This window comes from Acomys russatus, chromosome 25 (genome assembly GCF_903995435.1).
Source record: "Acomys russatus chromosome 25, mAcoRus1.1, whole genome shotgun sequence".
In the NCBI taxonomy this organism is placed as follows: Eukaryota; Metazoa; Chordata; class Mammalia; order Rodentia; family Muridae; genus Acomys; species Acomys russatus.
Window position 1 is genome coordinate 40423141 of NC_067161.1, and position 25910 is coordinate 40449050.

At 46.6% G+C, this 25910-nt stretch overlaps 1 protein-coding gene across 1 annotated transcript; it reads left to right on the forward strand.

Annotated features, from left to right (window-relative positions):
* The first annotated feature begins 519 nt into the window (after positions 1-519).
* On the forward strand, positions 520-24860 carry Nlrp3 (NLR family pyrin domain containing 3). The gene is given in 10 exon segments (XM_051167825.1): positions 520-1060; positions 1063-1207; positions 5878-5994; positions 6936-8709; positions 9880-10050; positions 14880-15050; positions 15830-16000; positions 23077-23247; positions 23886-24056; positions 24475-24860. Coding segments are annotated over 10 exon segments (3132 nt in total). The 5' UTR covers positions 520-919; the 3' UTR covers positions 24575-24860.
* Positions 24861-25910: the final 1050 nt, after the last annotated feature.

Below are 25910 nucleotides of genomic sequence, written 5' to 3' on the forward strand. Positions count from 1 at the left end.
TTTTGTTTGGTTGGTTTTTTTTTGAGACGAGGTTTCTTTGGTAGCCCTGGCTATCCTGGGCTCGATTTGTAGACCAGGATGGCCTCGAACTTATAGACACCCACCTGCCTCTGCCTCCCGAGTGCTGGGATTACAGGTGTGTGCCACCACACCCGGCTATTTGTGAAATTCTCAAAGAGCCATTAAAGAGACATGTATTTAGTCTTTGCTATATGTGCACCAAGTCCCACCTGATCAGTGGGAAACACAGCAGCAGTGAGGACTGTCCCTCAGTGCTGGGAGTCCTCCCCTCTAGTGCTCTTTCATTACAAAGCTTATTTTCTCCTGGCGTTCTCTTCCCTTTGTCCCTTTCCTTCAGATGAAAATAGAAACAAGAAACTAGAACCTTCCATGAAAAGAAATCGGAAAGCAATGTTTTCTGCTTTCTTAGTGACTGAAGGGGGAAGTTGAAACTGAGAAATAGTGAAGAGCTTGTCCATGTCCTAGCCTTGTCATCATGGGACCACAGTTCTGGCGACCTCACGGATGTTTGTTCTCTGTCTATTGTAGCTGCCTGTATTGATGGGCTTTTTTTTTTTTTAAATCTCTACAGAGGAACTTTTCTTCCATGGCTCAGGACATACTCCTGGATCAAGCTGAGAGAATTTTCTGGTAAGCATCCGGCTTACTTATTACTTACTACGTCACAGATGGTGACTCATACAGTCAAGTGATGCTTTTTTTTCCTTTGAGTTTTTCCAAGTTAGGAAACTTTAAGACCTGTACCATTCTATAGGGTACCTTGTGATGTTTCAGTATTAGCTTTTAGTCTTCTGAGTTGCTGATCATTTCGTTTTCTGGAAGTGGAGACTCACATGGGGTTCTCATTCCTGCTGTGCCAGTGTGGGCCCAAGATCAAAGATCCTCGAAAGGGCTGCTGATGAAGATGACAAGTGTCCGCTGCAAGCTGGCCCAGTATCTAGAGGACCTTGAAGATGTGGATCTTAAGAAATTCAAAATGCATTTGGAAGATTACCCGCCTGAGAATGGCTGCATCCCACTCCCCCGGGGCCAGATGGAGAGAAGAAGGCAGACCATTTGGATCTAGCCACACTCATGATTGACTTCAATGGAGAGGAGAAGGCATGGGCCATGGCTGTATGGATCTTTGCAGCGATCAACAGGAGAGACCTCTGGGAAAAAGCTAAGAAGGACCAGCCAGAGTCGAGTGAGTAAACAAGACATTTTTTTCCTTACAGTAAAGTACACATGACATAAAATGTAGAATTTGAGAAATCTAATATATATGGCTTAGTAATAAGGAAACTCATGTTGTTGTGCAACCAACTTCCACAGCTCCTCATCTTGCACAACAGAAGCTCCCAACGCACCAGGTGACCAGTCTCCAGCACCCCATTGCCTAGCAACCACCCTTCTGTTTTCTGTCCCTGTGAACTTTACCACCAAGCATGCCTCACACAGGTGGAACCATGAACTGTTTGTCTCTTGTGGCCTGCTTGTTTCACTGAGCATAATGTCTTCAGCTGTGTCAGGATTAGTGCTAGCTGGCCGGGTGTGGTGGTACACACCTTTAGCCCCAGCACTTGGGAGGCAGAGGTGGATCTCTGTGAGTTCGAGGCCAGCCTGATCTACAAAGAACAACCAGGGGGTTTTCACAAAGAAACTCTCTCTCAAACAAACAAACAAAAAACAAACTAACTAACAAAAGATTAATAATGAATATTTACACACACACACACACACACACACACACACACAGCATTTTGGTTGTCTCTTCTTCTACCAATGGGTAACTGTGTTTATTAACACCTTTCTTTCTTTGGTTTTGAGTTAGTCTCATGTATCCCAGACTACCCTTAAATTGCAAAACTACTCCAGGCTGGCTTTTAAAATCAGAATAATCTTTTTTTTTTTTTTCCTATTACAGCTGCTTTTATTTTATTTTATTTTTTTTAATTTTTTTTTATTAATTTATTCTTGTTTAAAATCAGAATAATCTTTTCTCTGCCTTCTAAGTGGTGGGAGATTATGTCCTTTGCTACGTAGAAGTTAGCATGTTTACAGTGCTAATTTATTATTATGCCATTTTCTCTTCTCCTGGTGGGATATGACAGAGTTGGAAGAAACAGTGTGCTTCTTCTTCTTCTTTCTTCTTCTTCTTCTTACTCTGTCTTCGTTCTTCTCTTCTTTTCTTCTTCCTTCTTCTTCGTGGTTGAAGAAACAGTGTGCTTCTTCTTCTTCTTCTTCTTCTTCTTCTTCTTCTTCCTTCTTCTTCTTCTTCTTCTCTTCTTTCTTCTTCTTCTCCTCCTCCTCCTCCTCCTCCTCCGCACTCATTTCTTCCTCCCTCCTTCTTCTCCTCCTGCTTTTTGTTTTGGACTGGTTTTTTTTTCAAGACAGTGTTTCTCTGTGTAGCCCTGGCTGTCCTAGACTTGCTTTGTAGACCAGGCTGGCCTCAAACTCACAGAGACTTGCCTGCCTCTGCCTCCTGAGTGCTGGGAATAAAGACTTGTGCTACCACCAGCACCTGGCTTCTTTTAAAAAAAAATATTTTCATTTTACTTACATTGGTGTTTTGCCTGCATGTATGTTTAAGTGAGGGTGTCATATCCCCCAGAACTGGAGCTACAGAGAGTTGTAAGTTGCCATGTGGGTACTGTGATTTGAACCCGGGTGCTCTGGAAGAGCAAGTAGCACTCCCAACCTCTGAGCCATCTCTCCTGCACCCAGTGTGCTTTTTCTAATTCTGTAAAAGCTCCAATCACAGTATTTGCCTATTCCCAGGAGCCTGGTGTGGCTGGGACCATGCTCTATGAGTCTACATAGTGATGAGGTCCATCTCTAGTCTCCCAACTGACAGAAGGAATTCAAGGTAACCAGAAACTCACAGGCAGAGGATACTGAGTTGTAGTGGCAGAAGGGAGCAATCACAAGGAGTCATCGGCTAAGGATGCTGGGGGTAGGGGTAACTAGTACTGTGCCTGCCCGGCCTGCACAGGGCCCAGGGGTCCAACCCCACACCACTGGGTCAGTTGGACATGAGAAGGTGTATAGAAAAGCAACAGTGATACAGAGGAAAGGGATGGGGCTGTGTGGCAGTCAATCTGCACATCATGATGCAGCTGTGCTTGTACCTGTGCTGAGAACGCATACAATAAGAATGGCTACAGCAAGAGTGAAGCATTAAGCTTGGCAGCAGAAGAACTTACTGGGAACTTCTAGATGTTTTCTCTTCTTCTTCTTCTTCTTCTTCTTCTTCTTCTTCTTCTTCTTCTTTTTTTGGTTTTTCGAGACAGGGTTTCTCTATGTTATCTTGGCCATCCTGGACTCGACTCACTTTGTAGACCAGGCTGGCCTCAAACTCACAGCCATCCACCTGCCTCTGCCTCCCAAGTGCTGGGATTAAAGGTGTGCATCACCACGGCCCGCCCTATGTGTGTGTGAATGTTTTCCTCCGTGTCTATATGTACACCATGCCTGTGTTGGCACTTGAGGAGGCCAGAAGAGGGTATCAGATTTCCTGGAACTAGAGTTACATATAGTTATGAGCCACCACGTGGTTGCTGGGAACTAAACCCAGGTCCTCTGGAAGAGCAACAAGTGCTCCTAACCACTGAGTCACCGCGCCAGCCCCTGGTATGAGGCAATTTTAATGGGGTTGGTTCCTCCTTCCATAACCCCATGACGTAGTTACTAGTACTGTTAGTGCTTTAAACGGATGGGATGAGCCAGGGAGAGGTTCTGATGACCCAGGGCTCCCCAGTCAGAGCCAGCCGAGCCAGAGCAAAGAGCCAGGCAAGACTATAAAAGCATAGCCATGCGATGTCAGCTTTTTTAAGTGCGAAAATTATCACCAGTCTTTAAAGCTTTTTTTTTTTTTTTTTTTTTTTTTGTTAAAGTGAGTTACTTCCTGGGTGCTGGGAGTGTGTCCTGGCACCATGCCCAGCTTATGTGGTGTGAGATAGATCTCATCCATGCTCGGAAGGCACTCTCCCACTGAGCTACATCCCTGGCAGTATCTTCCAGAATGACTTTATCTCCACAGGAGTGGGGACCTGACCCTTAGGCTCCTGCCTTGTCCTTGATCTGTTGTATGTGTTTTTCCTGGTGGACGCTTTTGTTGTGTTCCTAAATTTCCCCTAGGAAGCAAGTCTGGACTATTTGGACCCATTTTTCTTGGCTGTAGGGACCTGTTGGAATCGCCTTTGAGTTTTCCATAGAAGCGACGCCTGAGCCTCAGCACTGACAGAAAGAGCTGCTTCAGACTTTTCAGTGTGAACGTAGTTGGCCATTGTTCTGAGATACTTATTAGGCTGGTGACTTAGTGTTCACTCCTGAAGACTCAGAAATCCAGACATGACAGCACAGGATATGACCCAAATGGGCTACATACGTGCAGCTGAGGTCACAGGAGGTTGAGCCTGTAAGGTGAACATTGAGAATTGTTCCCATGGCCTCTGAATCAGGGTACCAGAGACAGCAAAGGAAACACTGTTAGATCTCATATGTTCTCTGATGGACTCCTGGGCCTGGGGAAGACATTCATGTTTGTCTGATGATTGACAGCTATCCTTTCAAAGTGAGGCAAACAGAATCATGTTTACTGGGCTTCCTATGACAAAACTATGGTCTGCGACTCTGAGCCATGTTTACTTCCTGCTCCCAGAGTGAGAACTTTAGAGTTTTGGTTTCTTTAAAAACCACAGAAATAGAGCCGGGTATGGTGGTGTGCGCCTGTAATCCCAGCACTCGGAGAGGCAGAGACAGAAGCAGGCGGATCTTTGTGAGTTCAAGCCCAGCCTGGTCTACAAAGCGGGTCCAGGACAGCCAAGGCCACACAGAGAAACCCTGTCTCGAAAACAAAACAAAACAAAACAAAACAAACCCAGAAATATTATAAGACTGTTTTTGTTTTACTCCCAGGTATGGCGATGTGGGGGACTGCTTCACAGCAGGTGGCTGTGATTTCCCACGTGCTCTAGCAGAGGTGTGTTTTTTTGTCAGCTGCAGATAGTTTCTGTGACTGTGTGACATTTGGAATTCTGGAGACCTTTTTGAGGATAGATAAATGCTAGAGCACCCGAGAGGTGGGGTGGGTTGTTGGAAGCTGTTGGTCATGGCTTGTTAAGTAGTCATGCACAAAGAAGATACAGGAAGAAGGAGAAATTAGATATTCTGACGGTGAAGACCAAACTTGCCCCAAGAAGCTTGATGCCCCTAATCAGCAGGAAGTAATCTAGCAATAATATCACACACACACACACACATATACACACATACACACACATACACACACATACACACACCCCACATACACATACACACACACATACATACACACATACATACACACACACATACATACACACACATACATACACACACATACATACACACACATACACACACATACACACACATACACACACACACACACACTGCAACCTCTGACTTGTTCAGGGAGTTCTTTTCTTTCTTCTCTATCCTTTTCTCTTCATCTTCTTCTCTAGTGTTGGGGGTGGAAGGTGGGAGTAAGAAGAACCAACAGCACGAAGTGCCATACGCTGGTCACACTCTCCTCTTACTTTTTTGTTTGTTTGTTTGTTTTTCCTCTTTGAGTCATGATCTCATGTAGCCCAGGCTGGCTTTGAACTCACTACATAGCTAAGGATAAGTCTGAAATTCTGATCTTTCTCCCTCCATCTCCCAAGTGCTGAGCTTACAGGTATGTGCTGTCAGGCCTGGCTAAGCCATGTTTACTTCAGAAGGAATATGAGGTAGGGGCCTTTGACTCACCCCATAGACGAGGCTCAGTTCTGTTCTCTGCTTGAGGACTGTGTGATGAACTTTGTGTTGTTTTTTTTTTCCTTTTGTGTTTAGATAATACTACATGTCCTTCCAGTCTCTTTGTGGTATGCCAGGAAGACAGCCTTGAAGAGGAGTGGATGGGTTTACTGGGATATCTTTCCCGCATCTCAATTTGTAAAAAGAAGAAAGGTATGCATCGAGCTGCTGCTTTCAACTTTGTTTTGAGACTCGGAACGGGAGGCTAAGGAACTGGAAAGCTGGGGAGCTTGGGCACTCTGCAGGGTCCCGGTTCAGGAAGCAAGAAGCAGATGTCCATCTACAGGGTCTCCTAAAGTCCCAGGGGAGGGCTTTACTCAGGTAGATACGGGCTTCAGACTCAAGGTAGAAGGTTCTCTAGCTGGAGGCTGTGCCCACAGCTCTGGCTCTCTGCTTTATCATGAGTCGAAAGTAACTGACATCAGAGTTCTGAAGTCCAAAGAACCCTGTCTAAAAAAAAAAAAAAAACAAAACAAAACAAAAAACAAAACAAAAACAAAAAAACAAAAAACAAAAAAATACAAAACCAAAACCAAAACAGCCTTCTGAGGTCCTGATATACTTGAGCAGTGGAGAAGAATTACACCTCCTATTTCTCTCACCCAATCCTTACTTCCTCTAGAGTATAAGCCAGTGATTTTCCTTTTAGGCACACAGACATGTTTTTAATATTTATTTGCATTTTATGTTGCCTACACACATTTGGAAAACTGTAGCAGATACAATAAGATGCCTGGAGAACATATTGCCACTAAGGCTTATGGATCCCAGCCACACAGGCCTTTGGCTGGATTTTCAGTACCAGATATGAATTCCTCCCTTTGGAGTAGGCTTCAATTCCAATCATAAAATGGTCGGCTGTGGCCATAACAGTCACGCTGCTATTGCTTCAGTGAGTAGACCTTGCTATGTAGCACATTTGTATCTTTGACAGTCAGCCCTCTTTGCTTTTTTTTTTTTTGATGTTGTTGTTCTTGAATCCTCACAATTCTCAATGTTTTTCCTGTGAGAGCCTAGGTCTGTTAGTAGCTTCCTGTTGGGGAAGAGATATGTGTGGGCTTTCCCTGGATTCTCCCTTTCTGTCTCTGCTACAGATTACTGTAAGATGTACAGAAGACACGTGCGAAGCAGGTTCTACTGTATCAAAGATAGGAACGCACGCCTGGGGGAGAGTGTGGACATCGACAAACGCTACACTCAGCTGCAACTGGTCAAGGAGCATCCAAGCAAGCAGGAGAGGGAGCACGAGCTACTGACCATCGGCAGGACTAAAATGTGGGACCGCCCCATGAGTTCCATCAAGCTGGAGTTGCTGTTTGAGCCTGAGGACGAGCACTCAGAGCCCGTGCACACAGTGGTGTTCCAGGGAGCAGCAGGCATAGGGAAAACAATACTAGCCAGGAAGATTATGATGGACTGGGCATCTGGCAAGCTCTTCAAAGACAAATTCGATTATTTGTTTTTTATCCACTGCCGAGAGGTGAGCCTCAGGACACCAAGGAGTCTGGAAGACCTGATTGTCAGCTGCTGGCCTGACCCGAACCCACCTGTGTGCAAGATCCTGCGCAAGCCTTCCAGGATCCTCTTCCTCATGGACGGCTTTGATGAGCTGCAAGGGGCCTTTGATGAGCACATTGCAGAGGTCTGCACAGACTGGCAGAAGGCTGTCCGGGGAGACATTCTGCTGAGCAGCCTCATCCGGAAGAAACTGCTGCCCAAAGCCTCTCTGCTTATTACGACAAGGCCCGTGGCCTTGGAGAAGCTGCAGCACCTGCTGGACCACCCCCGCCATGTCGAGATCCTAGGTTTCTCTGAGGCCAAAAGGAAGGAGTATTTCTTTAAGTACTTCTCAAATGAGCTGCAGGCCAGGGAGGCCTTCCGGCTGATCCAAGAAAACGAGATTCTCTTCACCATGTGTTTCATCCCCCTGGTCTGCTGGATTGTGTGCACAGGGCTGAAACAGCAGATGGAGACTGGGAAGAGCCTGGCCCAGACATCCAAGACCACCACCGCCGTCTATGTCTTTTTCCTTTCCAGCCTGATGCAATCCCGGGCAGGCATCGAGGAGCACCTCTTCTCGGGCTACCTGCAGGGCCTCTGCTCACTGGCTGCGGATGGAATCTGGAACCAGAAAATCCTATTTGAGGAGTGTGATCTGAGGAAACACGGCCTGCAAAAGGCAGATGTCTCTGCTTTCCTCAGGATGAACGTGTTCCAGAAGGAAGTGGACTGCGAGAGATTCTACAGTTTCAGCCACATGACTTTCCAGGAGTTCTTTGCTGCTATGTACTATTTGCTGGAGGAGGAGGAGAGGGAGGAGGGGGAGGAAGGGGGCATGACCGTGAGGAAGGGACCAGGAGGTTGCTCGGATCTTCTGAACCGAGACGTGAAGGTCCTCCTAGAAAATTACGGCAAGTTTGAGAAGGGCTATCTGATATTTGTTGTCCGTTTCCTCTTTGGCCTTGTAAACCAGGAGAGAACCTCCTATTTGGAGAAGAAATTAAGCTGCAAGATCTCTCAGGAAGTCAGACTGGAATTGCTGAGATGGATCGAGGAGAAGGCCAAGGCCAAGAAGCTGCAGAGGCAGCCCAGCCAGCTGGAACTGTTCTACTGTCTGTATGAGATGCAGGAGGAAGACTTTGTGAGGAGCGCCATGGACCACTTTCCCAAAATTGAGATCAACCTCTCTACCAGAATGGACCACGTGGTTTCTTCCTTTTGTATTAAGAACTGTCACAGGGTAAAGACACTCTCCTTGGGGTTTCTCCACAACTCACCCAAGGAGGAGGAAGGAGAGAAGGAAAGAAGTCGACACTTAGGCCAGGTCCAGTGTGTTTTCCCAGACTCTTATGCCGCCTGCGCTTCCAGGTAAGGAAACTGGGCTCCGGGCAGATGGTAGTACAGGCCTTATACTTCCTGGTTACTTCTCTTGATCCTTCCTTCCTTCCTTCCTCTCCTCTCTGACCGATTATTTTCCAAATATAACGGACAAGCCTTGTGGTAAGGTGACGGCCACCCTTTCATTGTAGAGAGTGACGCATGCCAGGTGAATAAACGGGATTGAGAGCAAAACCCACTAAACTAAGAAACAAGCATCTGGGGAGAATATCACTTGAGCACGAGGTAGCAGGTGGGCTGTGGCGTTGCGTGGAAATGTTTGTAAACGTCCATTGCTTGTATTCCATGTCCGCCTTACCTCAGCCCTTGCTGCTGTAATGGATGTCTGAGACTAGGCTAGTTTTGAAGATAAAAGGTCTAGATATTACAGTTGTGGAGGACAGGAAGTCTAAAGATAGAGGACCCCACATGCTGTTTTTACCTGGTGGGAGGAGGGCGGCTCTCCAATTCTCTCTTTCACAGGCTGCTGGTAGTCTCTATGAGAGCCCTCCCACATGACCAACCGTCTTCCAAAGGCCTCACCTTTGACCCCCAGCATTCTGAGACGAGGGTATCGATTGAGTTTCTGAAGGGTAGGGTGAACATCCAGGCCACACCGGTGGGAGAGGGGAAGAGAAAGGAGATAGGAGAAGAAGGCAGACTTGCTCCCTAGGGCCCTAACACAAGGCGGAGAGAGGATAAGAGAGCTGGCTGGGACCACACACCGAGGAAGAAGGCGGGGACTCTGCTAAGGCCCAGGAGGAGAAGTGAGGAGCCATTCATTACTTTACTTCTGTGGTTGCAGCCTAGCCCGGGGATTTTGACAACACTCCTGATGTACTTGGGCAGCCTGAATTAGAGGTGCTCCTTGGGCCACTTAGCTGCATGTCCCAGTCAGGGTCACAACAGCTGTCTAATGGGGGAAGGAGGTCCCCGAGCGTGTTTGCCATAAGCCAAAGGCTTACTTCTCTGCATCTCCAAAGGAAACTCTGTACCGGAGGCTCGCTGGCCCGCTTCCCACCTCGCTGAATGCACAGTGGTTCTCTGACCAGTGTCTTGACATCCAGAAGACTTTCCTATGAACAGGTGCCGGGACCCCTGTCCAGTCTGTCGCTACTAGACACTAATGCTCTTTTCTGTCCATCTTCCTTGCCATTCTAGACTGGTGAACTGCTGCCTCACGTCTAGCTTCTGCCGAGGCCTCTTCTCCACTCTAAGTTCCAACCAGAACCTCACTGAACTGGACCTCAGTGACAATACTCTGGGGGATCCAGGCATGAGGGTGCTGTGTGAGGCACTCCAGCACCCAAGCTGTAACATTCAGAGACTGTGGTAAGTTCGCACATGGGGGTGTAGGTGGAGGCCTGGTCAGTTGTGCCCAGGGCTACTGTAAAAAAAGGACGAAGAGCCAAGCCCTAATGGCTTTAACAATGTTTGGATGCTAGAAGTCCAAAGTCGTGTGTCCACTGGTTGATTCATTCTGAGTCTTTCTCCTTGGCTTTTTCCCTCTTTGAGTCCTTGAGTCTTTGCATCCCGTTCCAGCTGTGTGTCTGTGCTCTCACCTCTTACTGTACTGTACTGGTACCAGTGCAGCTGGACTAGGCCAACACTGAGGATTCAGTGCAAATACCTGTTTGAAGTAGCTATTTCCAAATATGGTCACACCCTGTGGCCCTGTGGGGTGGAACATTGCTAGAGGAAGCTTTGGAGGGACACATTTTGATTCTAGTGTAAGCTAAATGGGCTAGTGTAAGCTAGTGCAGGCTAAATGGGCTAGAGGTAAGTTTGGGAAGCTGTAGGTAGGGCGTGATGAAGAAGTGAAAAGAGCTATTTCTCGGTGGCAAAAGAGGCCATATCTTCCATTTCCATTTCCAGGCTTCTGGGCAAGAACTGGGAAGCTTCATCACAGATACGGTTGTGGGGATGAAAAGTGTGTTTCCTATGGCCTCCCTAGTATAACCCACATGTTCAGCCTTCTGTGATTTACATGACCAAGTCTGAGCATCTGCACCATCCCTCCAGCTGGGCCCCTGGACCATCCCCCCAGCTGGGCCCCTGGACCATCCCTCCAGCTGGGCCCCTGGACCATCCCTCCAGCTGGGCCCCTAGACCATCCCTCTAGCTGGGCCCCTGGACCATCCCTTTAGCTGGGGCCCTGGGCCATCCCTCCAGCTGGGCCCCTGGACCATCCCTCCAGCTGGGCTCCTGGACCATCCCTTTAGCCGGGCCCCTGGGCCATTCCTCCAGCTGGGCCCCTGGACCATCTCTTTAGCTGGGCCCCTGGGCCATCCCTCCAGCTGGGCCCCTGGACCATCTCTTTAGCTGGGCCCCTGGGCCATCCCTCCAGCTGGGGCCCTGGACCATCCCTTTAGCTGGGGCCCTGGACCATCCCTCCAGCTGGGCCCCTGGACCATCCCTTTAGCTGGGCCCCTGGACCATCCCTTTAGCTGGGGCCCTGGACCATCCCTCCAGCTGGGCTCCTGGACCATCCCTCCAGCTGGGCTCCTGGACCATCCCTTTAGCCAGGCCCCTGGGCCATTCCTCCAGCTGGGCCCCTGGACCATCCCTTTAGCTGGGGCCCTGGACCATCCCTCCAGCTGGGCCCCTGGACCATCCCTCCAGCTGGTCCCTGGACCATCCTGCCCTCCTGCTGGGTCCCTGGGTCATTTCTTTAGCTGGATCCCTGAACCATACTTCCAGCTCTACTTAGCACACACATACACATAGCATGGACACACGTAGCATTTGAATTTTTAACAAGTAATACAGCTTTTAATTTTTTGTTTATTTATTTATTTAAAAGATAGGGTCTCAGTATGTTGTTCAAGTTGATCTTATACTTTCTGGCTCCAGCAATCTTCCTCTCTCAGCTTTTATAGTGGGGCTAAGAGTGTGAGCTGGCATGCCTGGTCCTTAAGCTCATTTCTCTAGGGCATTTCTGTACCTCTCTCTTGCTCTTACTACACAGCACCCAACACTGTGTTTTTAACATCAACTTTACCTCCTATGTAGGTTGCTGTTCGCTTTCTCTCTTGGCCAGCCTGGGGCTAGGAACAGTGTGCTGGATGCTTCAGTAAGCTTAGCCTGTCAGCTCACTGGGGAAGACTGCATGTTATCTTGCGATGGTCTTTGCAACACCAAGGCATGTCGGCCTTGAAAAGTGTGCATCAGGGCCTGGAGGAATGCTTCAGAAGCTAAGAGCACTGGCTGCTCTTCCAAAGGTCCTGAGTTCAATTCCCAGCAACCACATGGTGGCTCACAACCATCTATAATGAGATCTGGTGCCCTCTGATGGTGTGCATGTATATGTGCAGACAGAACACTGTACACATAATAAATAAATAAATCTTTTTTTTTTTTTTTTAAAGTGTGCATCAGGAGCTCGGCATGGTGGCACACACCTTATTAATCTTAGCACTCAGGAGGCAGAGGCAGGTGGAGCACTGTGAGTTTGAGGCCAGCCTGGACTACAAAGAGGGCTCCAGGACAGCTAGGGCGATTACACTGAGAAACCCTCTCTCAAAAAAACAAAAACAAAAACAAAAAACAAAACAAACAACAACAACAAAAGTGGGCATCAGAGTATTGACTGTTATGTCTCTCTGCATCTTCTTTTTCTTTTCTTTTAGATTTTTCTATTTTATGTGTATGGATGTTTTGCCTGTGCGTATTTCTGTGCACTATGTGCATGCCTGGTACTCTTGGGGGCTAGAAGGAGGTATTGGATTCCCTAGAGCTAAAGCAGTGGATAGTTGTAAGCTACCATGTGGGTGTTGGAGTCCAAACCTGGGTCCTATGCAAGTACAAGACCTCTTTCCTGCCAAGCTATTTCTCCAACAGCCCATGCAACTGCTTTTATTCAACTCCTCCATATCAAAGGTAGATTAATTAGGAAATTCTTATTTGAGGGGCACTGGAGAGCCGGCTCAGTGATTAAGAGCACTTACTTTCAGAGGACCAGGGTTCGATTCCCAGTTCCCACATAGTGGCTCACAACCATTTGTAAATCTAATCCCAGGAGATCCAACACTCTCCTCTGGCCTCTGTGGGCACTGTAGGCACATGGTACACAGATGTACAAGCAGGTAAGACATCCGTAATATGTAAAAAAATTAATTCCCATATTCTCCTTTTTGAGTAGCTTTATATTATTGAGAATTATTTTATTATTTCTGAGTTTTACTGAAAATTTCTGATCCATTTTCCTCTGTTGTCTTATCAGCTGCAGATTTTCATTGTGCTATTTTGGTGATTTTTCTTTTAGACTTATTCCCTACATATTTAGCTTACTATAGTATTTATACAAAGCCTATTCCATGGTATACTTCAATGCCTCCCCTTCTGGCCTATAAGTTATATTATTGTCCTATACCTTTGAACTTCAAATAGTCCATTCTATGCTCTATTTTAACTTTAAATATATCAAATAAGAATTTTTAAAATTAAAAAACAATACAATTTCAAAATAACATTTCTGAGCCAGGTGGTGGTAGCACACACCTCTAATCGCAGCACTCGAGAGGCAGAGGCAGGTGGATTTCTGTGAGTTCGAGGCCAGCCTGGTCTACAAAGCAAGTCCAGGACAGCGGATAGCCAGGGATACACAGAGAAACCCTGTCTCAAAAAACCAAAAATAAATTTTTTTTTCAATTTTTTCTTGTCTTTAAAAAGTGTGTTGTGCGTTGTTATCTATGTATGTGTGTACATGGGCCTGCACATGTCACATGTCACAGCATGCATGTGGAACTCAGAGAACAGCTTTGGAAACTGGATTCTGAACTAGAGCTCAGGTCATTAGGTTGGGGTGGTGGCAGGAACATTTGTCCACTAAGTCACTTCACTGGGGAACTAACTGAATTCCTAAGGGAGCTCCTTTAATTCCTTTTGAGGGCAGCTTGTGGTGACATCATTATTTTGTGCCTATTGACACCCTTTAAGAGTTTCCGCACCTCGATCACCACACTGAAGACCAAGCTTCTGACCCAGGCCTCTTGAGGGGAAAAGCCCCAGCAAAAAGAATCACACATCATAATCAATGGCTGATCTCAGCTGTGTGAGGCGCTGACAGAGGCCTGAGGTTTACACAAGCACTGGTCCTGGGTTCTGCTTCCGCTTTGCTGACGTTCACACAGCTCTTCTTTGTGGCTCACCGAAGACTGGGGCAAAGCTGATGGCCAGCCCAGCACGGAGAGGCTAGTTTCTCTTCCTTTTCTCTCCTCTTTGCGTCTTTGGGGCTGTGGCTTGGGTGTCCCTGCCCCACCCAGCAGAACAGGAACTTTATGAGAACACCTAATTTCTCCTCAGTGTAGAGAGAGTGCTGTCATGACACCTGCAAAGACTTTTTGCCATGTAGATGAAAACTCCAGTGATGCATGCATGCCTAGTGAGGGTGTTTCAATGGTTAGATACTCCTGAAGACCGGGGCTCCAGGCTCCTCCCACTTTTCATTTACAAGCCAGGACGTGCCCTTTGCGTGCCTTTGCGTGCCTTTGTGCGCCTTTGCGTGCCTTTGCGTGCCTTTGCGTGCCTTTGCGCGCCTTTGTGTGCCTTTGAGCTTAACTTGTGCTTGGTGCACTCACCGCAAGGCTCTCTACACCACCGCCTTGAGCCATGCCCAGGCGAGGAAACGCTCACTTCTAATGTGTCCTGTGTGTTGCCCACAAACTCTGGTAGCTCCACATCACATCTGCTCCTGCCTGGTGCAGCAACCACAGCCAGACGGGAAAATACTAGCAGTGAAGGGGGCTGTGCAAGTCGTCTCTCTGTCCGTTTGATAAATACCTGAGATGGTCAACTTAAAAGGAGGAAAAAATTTGCTTTGCTTCCAGGTTTTAGCCCATGGTCAGGCGAGTCTGTGGTTCGAGCCTGTGATGAGATTTAGATAGAGGTGGATGTAGCGTTATGCAATATGGGAGTCTGTGCACAATGTGATGACTAATGGAAGAAGGAGAAAGAGGGCAAGAGTGAGGGGGAAAGAGACAGAGAGAAGACAGTATCTCAATATCCCTTTAAGGTCACCCCCTCAGTGCCTACATGTCCCATGTGTCTTCCTCTGGGCTCCCACTTGCCATAGTTTGAACATGTGGGTCTGGGGCACATGTAAGATCTAGAGCCCTGAGAAAGGCCACGCTCTGATGTCTGATTCTGTTCTTGGTGTGAAGGTTGGGGCGCTGTGGACTGTCCCATCAATGCTGTTCGGACATCGCCTCTGTCCTGAGCAGCAGCCAGAAGCTGGTGGAGCTGGATCTCAGTGACAATGCCCTGGGGGACTTTGGAGTGAGACTTCTGTGTATGGGCCTGACGCATCTGTTCTGCAACCTGCAGAAACTCTGGTGAGTTCCCTCACTGCTATCAGCTCGTATGTGAGGATGAGACTATTCTCAGTGGCCTGGAGGACGTCCTGTGTTCCCTACTGCTAGTTTGCCAGTCATTTAGTCAGCCAGTGATTTCTGTGGGGGAAAGCTACATGGGGGAAATATGGCAGTGGTGTGTATGAGCAAGTGCATGCACTTTTGTGCATGTGTGTGTGTGTTTGTGCATGTGTGTGTGTGTTGTGCATGTGTCTGTGTGTGTTTATAAATAATCAAATAAACTGTCTGCCATGAAGGTACCTCAGAAAGTAAAAGCACTGCAAGGCGTCATGGTAGAAGAGTTTCGAGAGCTCATAATAAGCCCTCAGTCCTCACACTAAATAGAAGAAACCGGTGCTGAAGCAGCAGCAGAGGCAGCTCATTCACTGTGTGCTGTCCTTACTGAATACTTCCAGGAGACTTGAGTTCATAAGGGATAAGAAAGCACTTAAGGGGCAGGCATAGCACTGTACTCCTATAATCCTAACGCTCAGAAGGCAGAAGCAAGTAGATCTCTGTATGAAGTGAGTACCAGGTCAGTCGGAGCTACACAGAGAAACCTTGTCTCGGAAAACCAAAAACCAAAACCAAAACCAAGTGAAAGGAGTAGGACAGAGGTTCTGTTTCACCAAACAGGGAAGGGGATGAGAGCTGTGTAGAGCCAGGGTGCAGATTTTGGCTGAGGGAAACAGTACGGTCTCCTAGCTGGCGGTACAGAGTACATGAGCGACGGCACTGACTTTGTCCCCTCTGCATGGAAGGTTGGTCAGCTGCTGTCTCACATCTGCGTGTTGTCAGGATCTCGCATCGGTTCTGAGCTCCAGCTGTTCTCTGACCAGGCTGTACGTTGGAGAAAATGCCTTGGGCGATTCAGGAGTTCGAGTTTTGTGTGAAAAAGTCAAGGACCCACAGTGTAACTTGCAGAAGCTGGGGTAAGTTGGTCTTTGTGTCTCCGTGGAAAGTCCAATTCTCTTCAGAGAGAGTTTACATGGAAACCATGGGTGGCGCCAACTCTAGAAAAGGCGCATCACCTGGCGCTAGGGGCGGGGATTGCAGCATCAGCATCAGAAGGGGTTTGAAGCACCAGATGCATACAGCACACAATTGGGATGCTGCACTGCAGATTCAAGTAGCCATGAGTTTAACCAGCTGCAGATTGAGAATTATTAGGAAAAACTATGTCTGTACTTAACATCTATGAGCCTTCCTCTTTGTCATTAGTCTCTGAACAACACAGCATAAGGACTACTTACAGTATAGTATATATGCCATGAGAGGCATCATAAATCATCTTGAGATAATTTACAGTCTGTGGCGATACTCAAACACTCTGCCATTTTACATGAGGGACATGAGCATCTGCAAATTTTGGTACCCGTGGAGGTACGTTGGATCCTGCTACCCAAGGACACTGGGGGGACAGTTGTATGACTGGTAGGTCCTCCTGACTTGTGGCTGTACAGTCGGGGCTTCTTAGGGGTTGGCAGCCCTATTTCTCCCATTGAGCACAAAACTTGCTTCTGAAGATGCACAAGAAAGAACCATCCAATGTGCGAGCACTTTCAAGGATGCAAACTGCATGTGCAACACATGTCCTCGGCATGCTTTGATGTTCTGCTCACTCTCACAGAGCTGCTTTGGTTCTGAGCCCCAGTGCGTGCCCTTCTCCACAGGGCTTGGAGCCAGAGCTCCAGTCTCTGGTTCCAAAGACAACATCCTACTTAGGTGTCACAGATGGCTCTAAACCCTCAGCTGTGATGTAGCGCAGCATCAGCACCAGTCTGGTCACGCTATCTCGGGTAACAGCTGAATTATGGATCGTTCTCTTGGCATCCAGACCTGAAGACACAGTGAAGACTTTTACCTTTTGTGGAGGGATACTCTGTTTTCAGGGTGGTTTCCTTCTGTTTGGTAGTTCTTTTTTGGTTTTTTTTCCGAGATAGGGTTTCTCTGTGTAGCCTTGGCCATCCTGGACTCACTCTGTAGACCAGGCTGGCCTCGAACTCACAGCAATCCGCCTGCCTCTGCCTCCCGAGTGCTGGGATTAAAGGCGTGCGCCACCACCCCTGGCTCTGTTTGGTAGTTCTTAAAGTAAAAAAAAAAAAAAAAAAGAAAAAAAATTACCACATTAATTTATGCTTTTATTTGCTTATTTAGTGTGTACCACAGTGCACATGTAGAGGACAAAAGACAACTTTGTGGAGTCAGTTCTCTTCTTTCCACTTTTATGTGGATTCCCAGGGATGGGACTCAGGTCATCTGGCTTGTCAGCAAGCGTCTTTACCAGCTGAGCCATTTTGCCGGCCCCACATCAAGCTTTTGAGGCTTGAATCCTGCAGCAAATAGAAACACAGAATGCCAGCTAGTGGCCGCTCACTGTTCTTTCATGATCCCTGTGTGAATCAGCTCAGTTGACCTCAGGAAGATAGAGTGAAGTAGTTATCAATGCCTGTATTTTTTTTTTTATTTAATTTTAACTTATGTGCATTGGTGTGAGTGTGTCAGATCTTGGAGTTATAGGCAGTTGTGAGCTGCTATGTGGTTGCTGGGAATTGAACTCAGGATCTTTGGAAGAGCAGGCAGTGCTCTTAACCACTGAGCCATTTCTCCATCCCCCAATGCCTGTATTTTGAAGAGGTGAAAACGTGGCTCCGGAGCATCAGGTCTTTGCCTGTGGCTGCGGGCTGGGAAGTAGACACCCTTGTGTAGTTCCCAGCCCGCACCTTTGTGAGCAGTCTCCCCTCAGCCTGGTTAGGTTTTGCAATTGCACTCTCTTCAGAGCTTCAGTGTCTGCTCCTGACCTTACCTCATCCCTGTCAAATCAGTCAGGAAAGGACAAATGGTCATTCTGTCAATATCTGTAAATAAAACTAATAAACCGAATGTCTTTATTCACATGGCTGATCGAAATGGCAGCTAGGTAAATATTTAGGATGCACTTATAACAAGCCTAGCATAGTGGTACAGGCCTTTAATCCCAGCATGTGGGAGGCAGAGGCTGGTAGATTTCTATGAGTTTGAGGCCAGTCTACATAGTGAGTTCTAGGAGCTTACTATGAGACCGTGACTCATGGAAAAAAAACAATATATATATATATATAACAAAATGAGTCTGGATATGTGGTTCAGTTGTTAGAATGTTTGCTTAGCATGTATCATGACCTCAGATCCATCCCTAGTATAGGATAAACTGGGTTTGGTGGTACACCCATGTAATCCTAGCACTTGGGAGGGAAAGGCAGGATGATCCAAAGTTCAAGGTCATACTTAGTTACATAGAGTGTTTTTGAGACTAGCCTGGGCTACACGAGACCATGTCTTACAAAGCAAAACCAAACCAAACCACCAAGCACTAACAAGATAGACTTTTCCCTAAGGGACAATCAGTTATCCATAATTGATTAGCAACCAATATTAATTGTAAGCTCTGATACTTCCTTGGGTCTATCCTGTGAGCCCAGTCCTAGACGTTACCTAATTGTTTCTGTAGAATGTTACAGATGCTGCCATGGCTCTTCCAGGGCAATGTGGCTTCTGATGCTCTTTGTTGGACTGGCAGATACGATCTGGCCTCTGAGCTTTCTCAGTACCTCAGAGTTCTGTCGTGGATGCCAATGGCAGATGAGCTCCTGTTTCACACACAGTGCTATGGGGAAGGGTGGTCAACCACATCGTAGTGTATTCTGTAGTACGCGCTGCTCCCACTCCTGTCAGCCCTCAGCTTGGCTTGTGTCTGGAGCTTTAGTTTTGTTCTTCATTCCCTCCCTGAGCTCCTTTCCCCATATTTGCTGCCTTCCTTGTTGGCTTGACGGGTCCCTCATCTGTAAATTCTGCTTTGGCTCTTCCTGTGACCTGCAGGTTTTGCTGCTGATTTGCTATTAATTATGTCTACCCTTTCTGAGGTATCTTATGTACCTCTAAGCACCAATGACTACTCATAGACAGATGTCTTCCCGAACAGATCTCACACCCAGATACCCCTTATGAGGGTTTTTTTTTTTTTTTTTTGGCTACAAAAATAGCATATCCTTAGCTTAATATAATGAACCAAACGTACCTAATATAATAAATTAGGTATGTGATGTTAAAAGTGAAATTCTTTTTCTTTGCCTCTGGAGAAAGCTGTTTACAGATCTGGCAAGCGAAATTCCAGACACTGAATTATATGCAAACACCCATCCACGCACATGTCAATACATTGTCAATTGCTTTATCGGTCCACATATCGATCCATGCGTATACTCACCAATATGTTTATCTGACTATTTATCCTTCTATCCAAATATTCTGTATGTATGAGTTCCCTAAGGTTGCTATAACACAGTAACCAAAACATAATGGCTTGGACAACAGTTCTGAAGGCAGGGGTTAAAGGCCTTGTCAGAGTTGGTCCCTGTGAGGGCCGTGAGCAAGAGTGTATTCTTCTATGTCTCTTACTGCAGTCCTTGGCACCTTGGCTTTGCAGATGGATCACTTGATTGTGGCCTTTATCTTTATACAGGGTTCTCCCTATGTCTCTGTGTGTAACACTGAGTCCCAAATTCGGGTTCCAAGATTTTATTTATTTATTTTTAATTGTGTATATGAGTGTGTGTTGAGGGAGGTTATTGCATGTGAGTGCCATGCCAAGGGGAAGAGAAGAAGGCATCAGGCCCCTAGGAATTAGCGTTACAGGTGGTTGTAACCTGCCTGATACAGGTGCTGGGAACAAAGCTGGGGCCTTCTGGAGGAACAGCAAGCTCTCTTAACTGCTAAGCAGTCTCTCCAGCCAGAAGCTCCTGTTTTGATCAGGATGTCAGCCATACTAGATTTGGGCCCACCTGATGACTTCATCTTAACCAATCACATCCGTGAGGGTTGGTGTCCAGCTATAATCACATCTTAAAGAACTGAAATTTCAACATACAAAGTGTTGGGAGGACAGAATTCAACCCAGCAGTGTAATTAGCTGTTCAAACTACAAACACAATAGAAGGATTTCTCTTTGACTCAATTTTTACTTATCTGGATATGTTTCCATATGGCTTTATGAAGATTTAGTTTGGAGCACGAGCCCCCATTGTATCCATAACCATCACTTCTCCAGCCACCCATTAAGTCAAGAGCTTTTGGGAAAATTTCTATGTTTTCACTGTTACAAGTCACTCTGTAGAACATATGCTTGTATATGTAACTCCCTCCCTCCCACCCCCGTGTGTGTGTGTGTGTGTGTGTGTGTGTGTGTGTGTGTGTGTGTGTGTGTGTGTGTATGTGTGTGTTTCTTTCACAACTACGGAATGAACAAACTAAAATTTTTAGGCATTTTATGTATTATTATTTTCTTCTCTTGAACTTTAGCATAGTGTCTCTGGAATATATTCTAGTCTCACTTCCTCTGTGCTACAGAAGTGTCGCACATGGGCACATGCAACTTCCTTTAGCTATTATAACACCCTTCCCTCCTCCAATGTTAGATCCATTCCTGCCCCTTCTTTAACTTGCTGATCAGGGTGCTTTCCAGAGATTTCATGAAAGTTCACAGAGATCAGTTACATATTTTCACTACTTTCAGTTCCTTTCTTGTCTCCTTTTCCTCCTCCTCTTCCTCTTCCTCCTTTTCCTCCTCCTTCTCTTCCTCCTCCTCCTCCTCCTCCTCCTCCTCCTCTTCTTCTTCTTCTTCTTCTTCTTCTTCTTCTTCTTCTCCTTCTTCTCTCTTCCCCTCCCTCCCTCCCTCCCTCCTTCCTCCCTTTGGATAAAAACCAATTACCATCCCAGTTTCCCTCATTCTGAGTTGTATGGAGTTAGTTTTATGTTCCAAGGCCTGGCCTGTTCTTCTGCTTTTTCCTTTTTCATTCATAATCTTTCTCATGGGAGTTTGGTTGATCTTCCCATTGACAAGTAGAAAGCTCTCATCCTCTTGTTATTTTTCGTGTAATTAGTCTGGTTAATAATTTTATTACATTTATTTATTTTCTATGGTGTGTGCATGTGCATGCATATATGTGTGTGCATGCATGTGTGTGGTGTGCGTGTGCATGTGTTCATGTGTGTGTGTGTGCATGTGCGTGTGTGTAGGGGACCTGTGCATGCCATGGTATGCATGTAGCGGTCAGACAACTTGTAGGACCTTGTTCCTTGCTTTCTTTCATCATGTGGGTCACAGGAATCAAATTCAGATCATTAGGTTTGGCAGCAAGAGCCTTTTTCTACTGATTCATCTCACCGTTCCTCAAATATTATTCTGATCTCCATTTTTTTTTAACTTAAAAGTAAAGCTATAGAGGGTGGGGATATAGCTCAGTTGGGAGAGTGTTTGCTTACCATGCACAAAGCCCTCAGTTTGGTCCCCAGCACCTCTTAAGTAGAGTGCTTGTTCATAATCCCAGAACTCCAGAGGTAGAGTCAGGAGGATCAGAAGTTCAAAGTCATCCTAGACTACACAGCAAGTTAGAGACCCTACTGGGTACAGGAGACTCTGTCTCAAAAAGAAACAAACAAAAAAAGGGGGATAAAAACAACACTCCTATCTTGAGTTTGTAATAATGAGATAATGTGCCATTATCCCACAAAATAGGTAGTTAATAGTGTTAGAACTTCTTTGGTTTTCATTGCAAGATGGTTTTGTGAAACAAAGAAGATGGCTGACAGGTAGAGAAACCACATGGAGTTAAGTGAATGTAGCATGTAGCAGCCTGTGTTCAGGACACACAGAACAAAGCTACCTAGTGATTCGCAACTTTTCTTGTTGCTGTGACTAACACCTGACAAAACACTCTTAAAGAAGGAAGGGTTGCTTTGTTTCACCACGTGAAGAAGGTGCAGTTCATCTAGGGGACCAGGCACAGTGGCAGCAGCATGCAGCAACTGACCATGTTGTAGCCACAAACAGGAAACAGAAAGAAAGACCTCGCTTTTTCTTTTTAATTCAGTCTGGGTCCCCAGCTCATGAGATGGTGCTACCAGCACCTAAGGTAGGGTTTCTCGCTTCAGTTAACTTAATCTAGGAAATCCCTCACACATGTATGCGCCTGGAGATTTGTCTTGAGGGTAATTCTAGATCTTGTGAAGTCAACAGTCGGTACAGAAACCATCACAGCTGGATTGGCCGGCGCTGAGCTATTGCCAGGGCACGGGCCGACAGTGTGTGGCTGTTTGGTTTCCTAAGCATTTTATCATGTATTAAACATACTCATCCCTCTGCCCCAACGATTACCAACATTCTAATCACATGCTTATGACATGGTCCTCTTCTCTGAGCTGCTAGGAATGAAACTCAGGACCTCACACATACTAGGCCAGGATTCAGGTGAGCTGGTGACAGAGGGAAATTTGTTCATCTCTGGGTGGATCTGGAAGCAGAGAGCTTGGGCCTGAATCTGGGCTGTAGAACATGCCCTGTAGAGGTTCACTTCTTCCAGCCAGACCACGCCTCCTGAAGGTTCCCACAATGTTCTAAAGGGCCCCCAACACTGGGGACCGAGCATTCAAACCTGTGGGTCTGCAGGGGAACACATATTTAAAGAACAATACTTGGGAGGCAGTGGAATCTCTGTGAGTTCAAGGCCAGCCTGCTCTACAAAGCGAGTCCAGGACAGCCAGGGCTACACAAAGAGACTCTGTCTCGAAAAACCAAAAAAGAAAAACTTAAAAAGAGAAGAAAAGAAAAAAAGAACAATACTTGGTTGTAGTCAGTGTTCAACTTGACCCAAGAGTGGTGAATCAAAAATTCCTGAATTGTTGTAAGGTTCCAGAGGTAAAGGTTCCCGCCAACAAGACTGACAACCGGAGTTCAATTCCTGGGTCTCACAGAGTGGAAGGACAGAGCCAACTCCACAAAGTTGTTTCTCTGACTTCCACACATGCGCATGTTCTCCCCCCCCCCCCCCCTCCAAGCAGAGTACGTGCTGAGACCACTGCCCACCTCTTCTGTGGGATTCAGAGGCTGGAGGGTGACGGGTGCAGCTCAAAGCACCACACAATGTCTGAGAGAGCCTGGGCACTGAGACCCTTTCCTCTGTTCCCCCTACAGGTTGGTGAATTCTGGCCTTACTTCTGCTTGTTGTTCAGCTCTGACCTCTGTGCTCAAAACCAACCAGAACCTCACACACCTTTACCTACGGGGCAATGCCCTTGGAGACGCGGGGCTGCAGCTCCTCTGTGAGGGACTGCTGCACCCCAGCTGCAAGCTACAGATGCTGGAGTGAGTCCATGGGCTGTTTGAGGCGATGGACTATGTGGTGTGAGGCAGGCCGTGGGGTGACCATGAGGCAGATCTGTGTCTCAGGAGTAAGGAGTCTTCCTGGTGTCAGCTCATTAGAGAGAGCTAGGAGGTTTATAGATGGTGTGGAGCTCAGAAGTTCTTAATGCTGGAAACTACAACTTCCCAGCACTCAGGAGACAGAGGCAGGCGGATCTCTGTGAGTTCCAGGCCATCCTAGTCTATAAAATGAGTCCAGGACAGCTAAGGCTATACAGAAAAACCCTGTCTTGAAACCAACGAGTCAATCAAAACAAAACAAAAAACAAACAAACAAAAGAAGTTGTGGTGGCACATGCTTTTAACCCCAGCACTTGGGAAGCAGAGGCAGGCGGATCTCTGTGAGTTCGAGGCCAGCCTGGTCTACAAAGCAAGTCAAGAACAGCCAAGGCTAACACAGAGAAACCCTGCTTCAGGGATTAAAAAAAAAAAAAAGAGGGGAGAGAAGCCACAGTGCCTAACGAAGCTGCTTCAAGCTGGGGTTTTTATGCACATGAACCAGTGCAGGCTAAGATCTTGGGAGACCTGAAGGGATGGGTGGATGAGGATATCTTCTTTACGTCACCCTCCCGTTCTCAAAGGTTAGACAACTGCAGCCTCACCTCCCACTGCTGCTGGAATCTCTCCACTATCCTGACCTGCAACCGGAGCCTTCGGAAGCTGAACCTGGGCAACAATGACCTGGGGGATCTGGGCGTGGTGATGCTCTGTGAGGTTCTCAAACAGCAGGGCTGCCTCCTGCAGAGCCTACAGTAAGTGTGTCAGGTGGACAGTGTCACATGATGGGGGTCCTCTGCCTCCTGCAGAGCCTACAGTGAGTGTGTCAGGTGGACAGCGTCACATGATGGGGGTCCTCTGCCTCCTGCAGAGCCTACAGTGAGTGTGTCAGGTGGACAGTGTCACATGATGGGGGTCCTCTGCCTCCTGCAGAGCCTACAGTGAGCGTGTCAGGTGGACAAGCGTCACATGATGGGGTCAGGGGGCAGAGGACTGCCTCCTGCAGAGCCTTCTGTGAGTGCTTTCTATGAAGAGGGTCACATGATAGGGGCGGGGTGCAGGGTGCAGGGTGCAGAGGGGAAGGCGACCACTGAACAAAATTCAGAATTTCTCTGCTTGAATTTGCAGTTTTCTCAGAAGTCTAACGCAAAGCTTTTCCTTCTGTTTTTACAGTTTGGATGAGATGTATTTTAATTATGAAACAAAACGTGCCTTAGAAGCGCTTCAGGAAGAAAAGCCTGAGATGACTATTGTCTTCGAGCCTTCTTGGTAGGTGTGGAAGCGGGGCTGCGCCACGCCCCAGTGTATTCTGTTCTTCACTGCTCTCAAGCCTCCTCCACCATCAGGACCTCAGCCAGAGCTCTCTAGCTCAGGGTCCGGAGCAAAGGCTCATGGGAGGAGCCAAACGTGCTTTCCCCAGTGAAGACATTGATAATGTGAAACTTCCAGAGGATGTGGTTCCCATCATGCCCTGGGTGGTCCCTCTTGGTGACCTCATGGAACCAACTTCTAGAAAACACATTTTTCTGGTCTTTCTTCCTCCTATGCTGTTCTGTTTTTTGGGGCTTTTTAAACTTATATCCTCTCTCGTTTTCTTCATGTTTGCTCATATCATTATTCTTGTCTTTCTGTTAACTGACTCTACCATAAGTAACTGGGTGCACTAGATGGCAAGTTTGTGGTAGCTATTTATTTGTGCTTATTTTTGTTGTCATTGTTTTGTTTTGTGTTTTTTTGTGACAAGGCTACTCTGTGTTAGCCTTGGCTGTCCTGGACTCACCTTGTAGACCAGGCTGGCCTCAAACCCACAGCAATCTGCCTGCTACCTGAAAACTCAGAGATTCATAAAAACCTATTTTTTTGTATTTATTGTATGTATGCACTGCTTTCTTAATTTAAAATGTATCTAGAATTCTTTTAAGTTATTTATCCAAACTACTAAAAATAAATCACTTTACACATTTAAAATATCTCTTTGCAAAATAATTCAACTTCGACTAATGAGAAAAAAGAAATCCACATCACTGAGATTTGGGAGGTAGGATTGTAGGCTTTGAACTTTTCTAAACCTACTTTATTTGGGGTTCTTTAATGTTTATACCTCCCTTTTATCCCACCTACCCTAGATAGGAGAGAAAAGAGGTTAATTAATGGGAACAGGAGAAGTAGATCTTTTTAGATTCAGTTCCTTGGAGCAACTCCACTGGTGTAGTCAGCAGGATTCCAGCAGACCACCAGTAATTCAGCAGAGGTGACTACAACAGCAGCTGCTGGAATCTGGAGCAGCAGCCAGAACCTATAACCTTGAAGTGTTCACTGGAGCTGTTCTCTCAAGGAGCATCTCCTCGAAGTGCAGTGATGAGCAGCCAAGATCAAAAAGCCCCACCTTTTGTTTGGGGCTCATTAATATATATATATATATATATATATTATATATCTCCTCTCAGAGTCCATACTAGGATGTTTTATCAGTTGGCAAAGACCGTGCCTCGGTAAGAGGCAGTTCCTTTTCTAGTGGACAAACATCACCCGTTCTCTCATAAGTCTGTTTTTAGCAGAAAAAGCACTGCACACCTTAAGCAAGCCTGTTCCACATCCCACACTTGGGA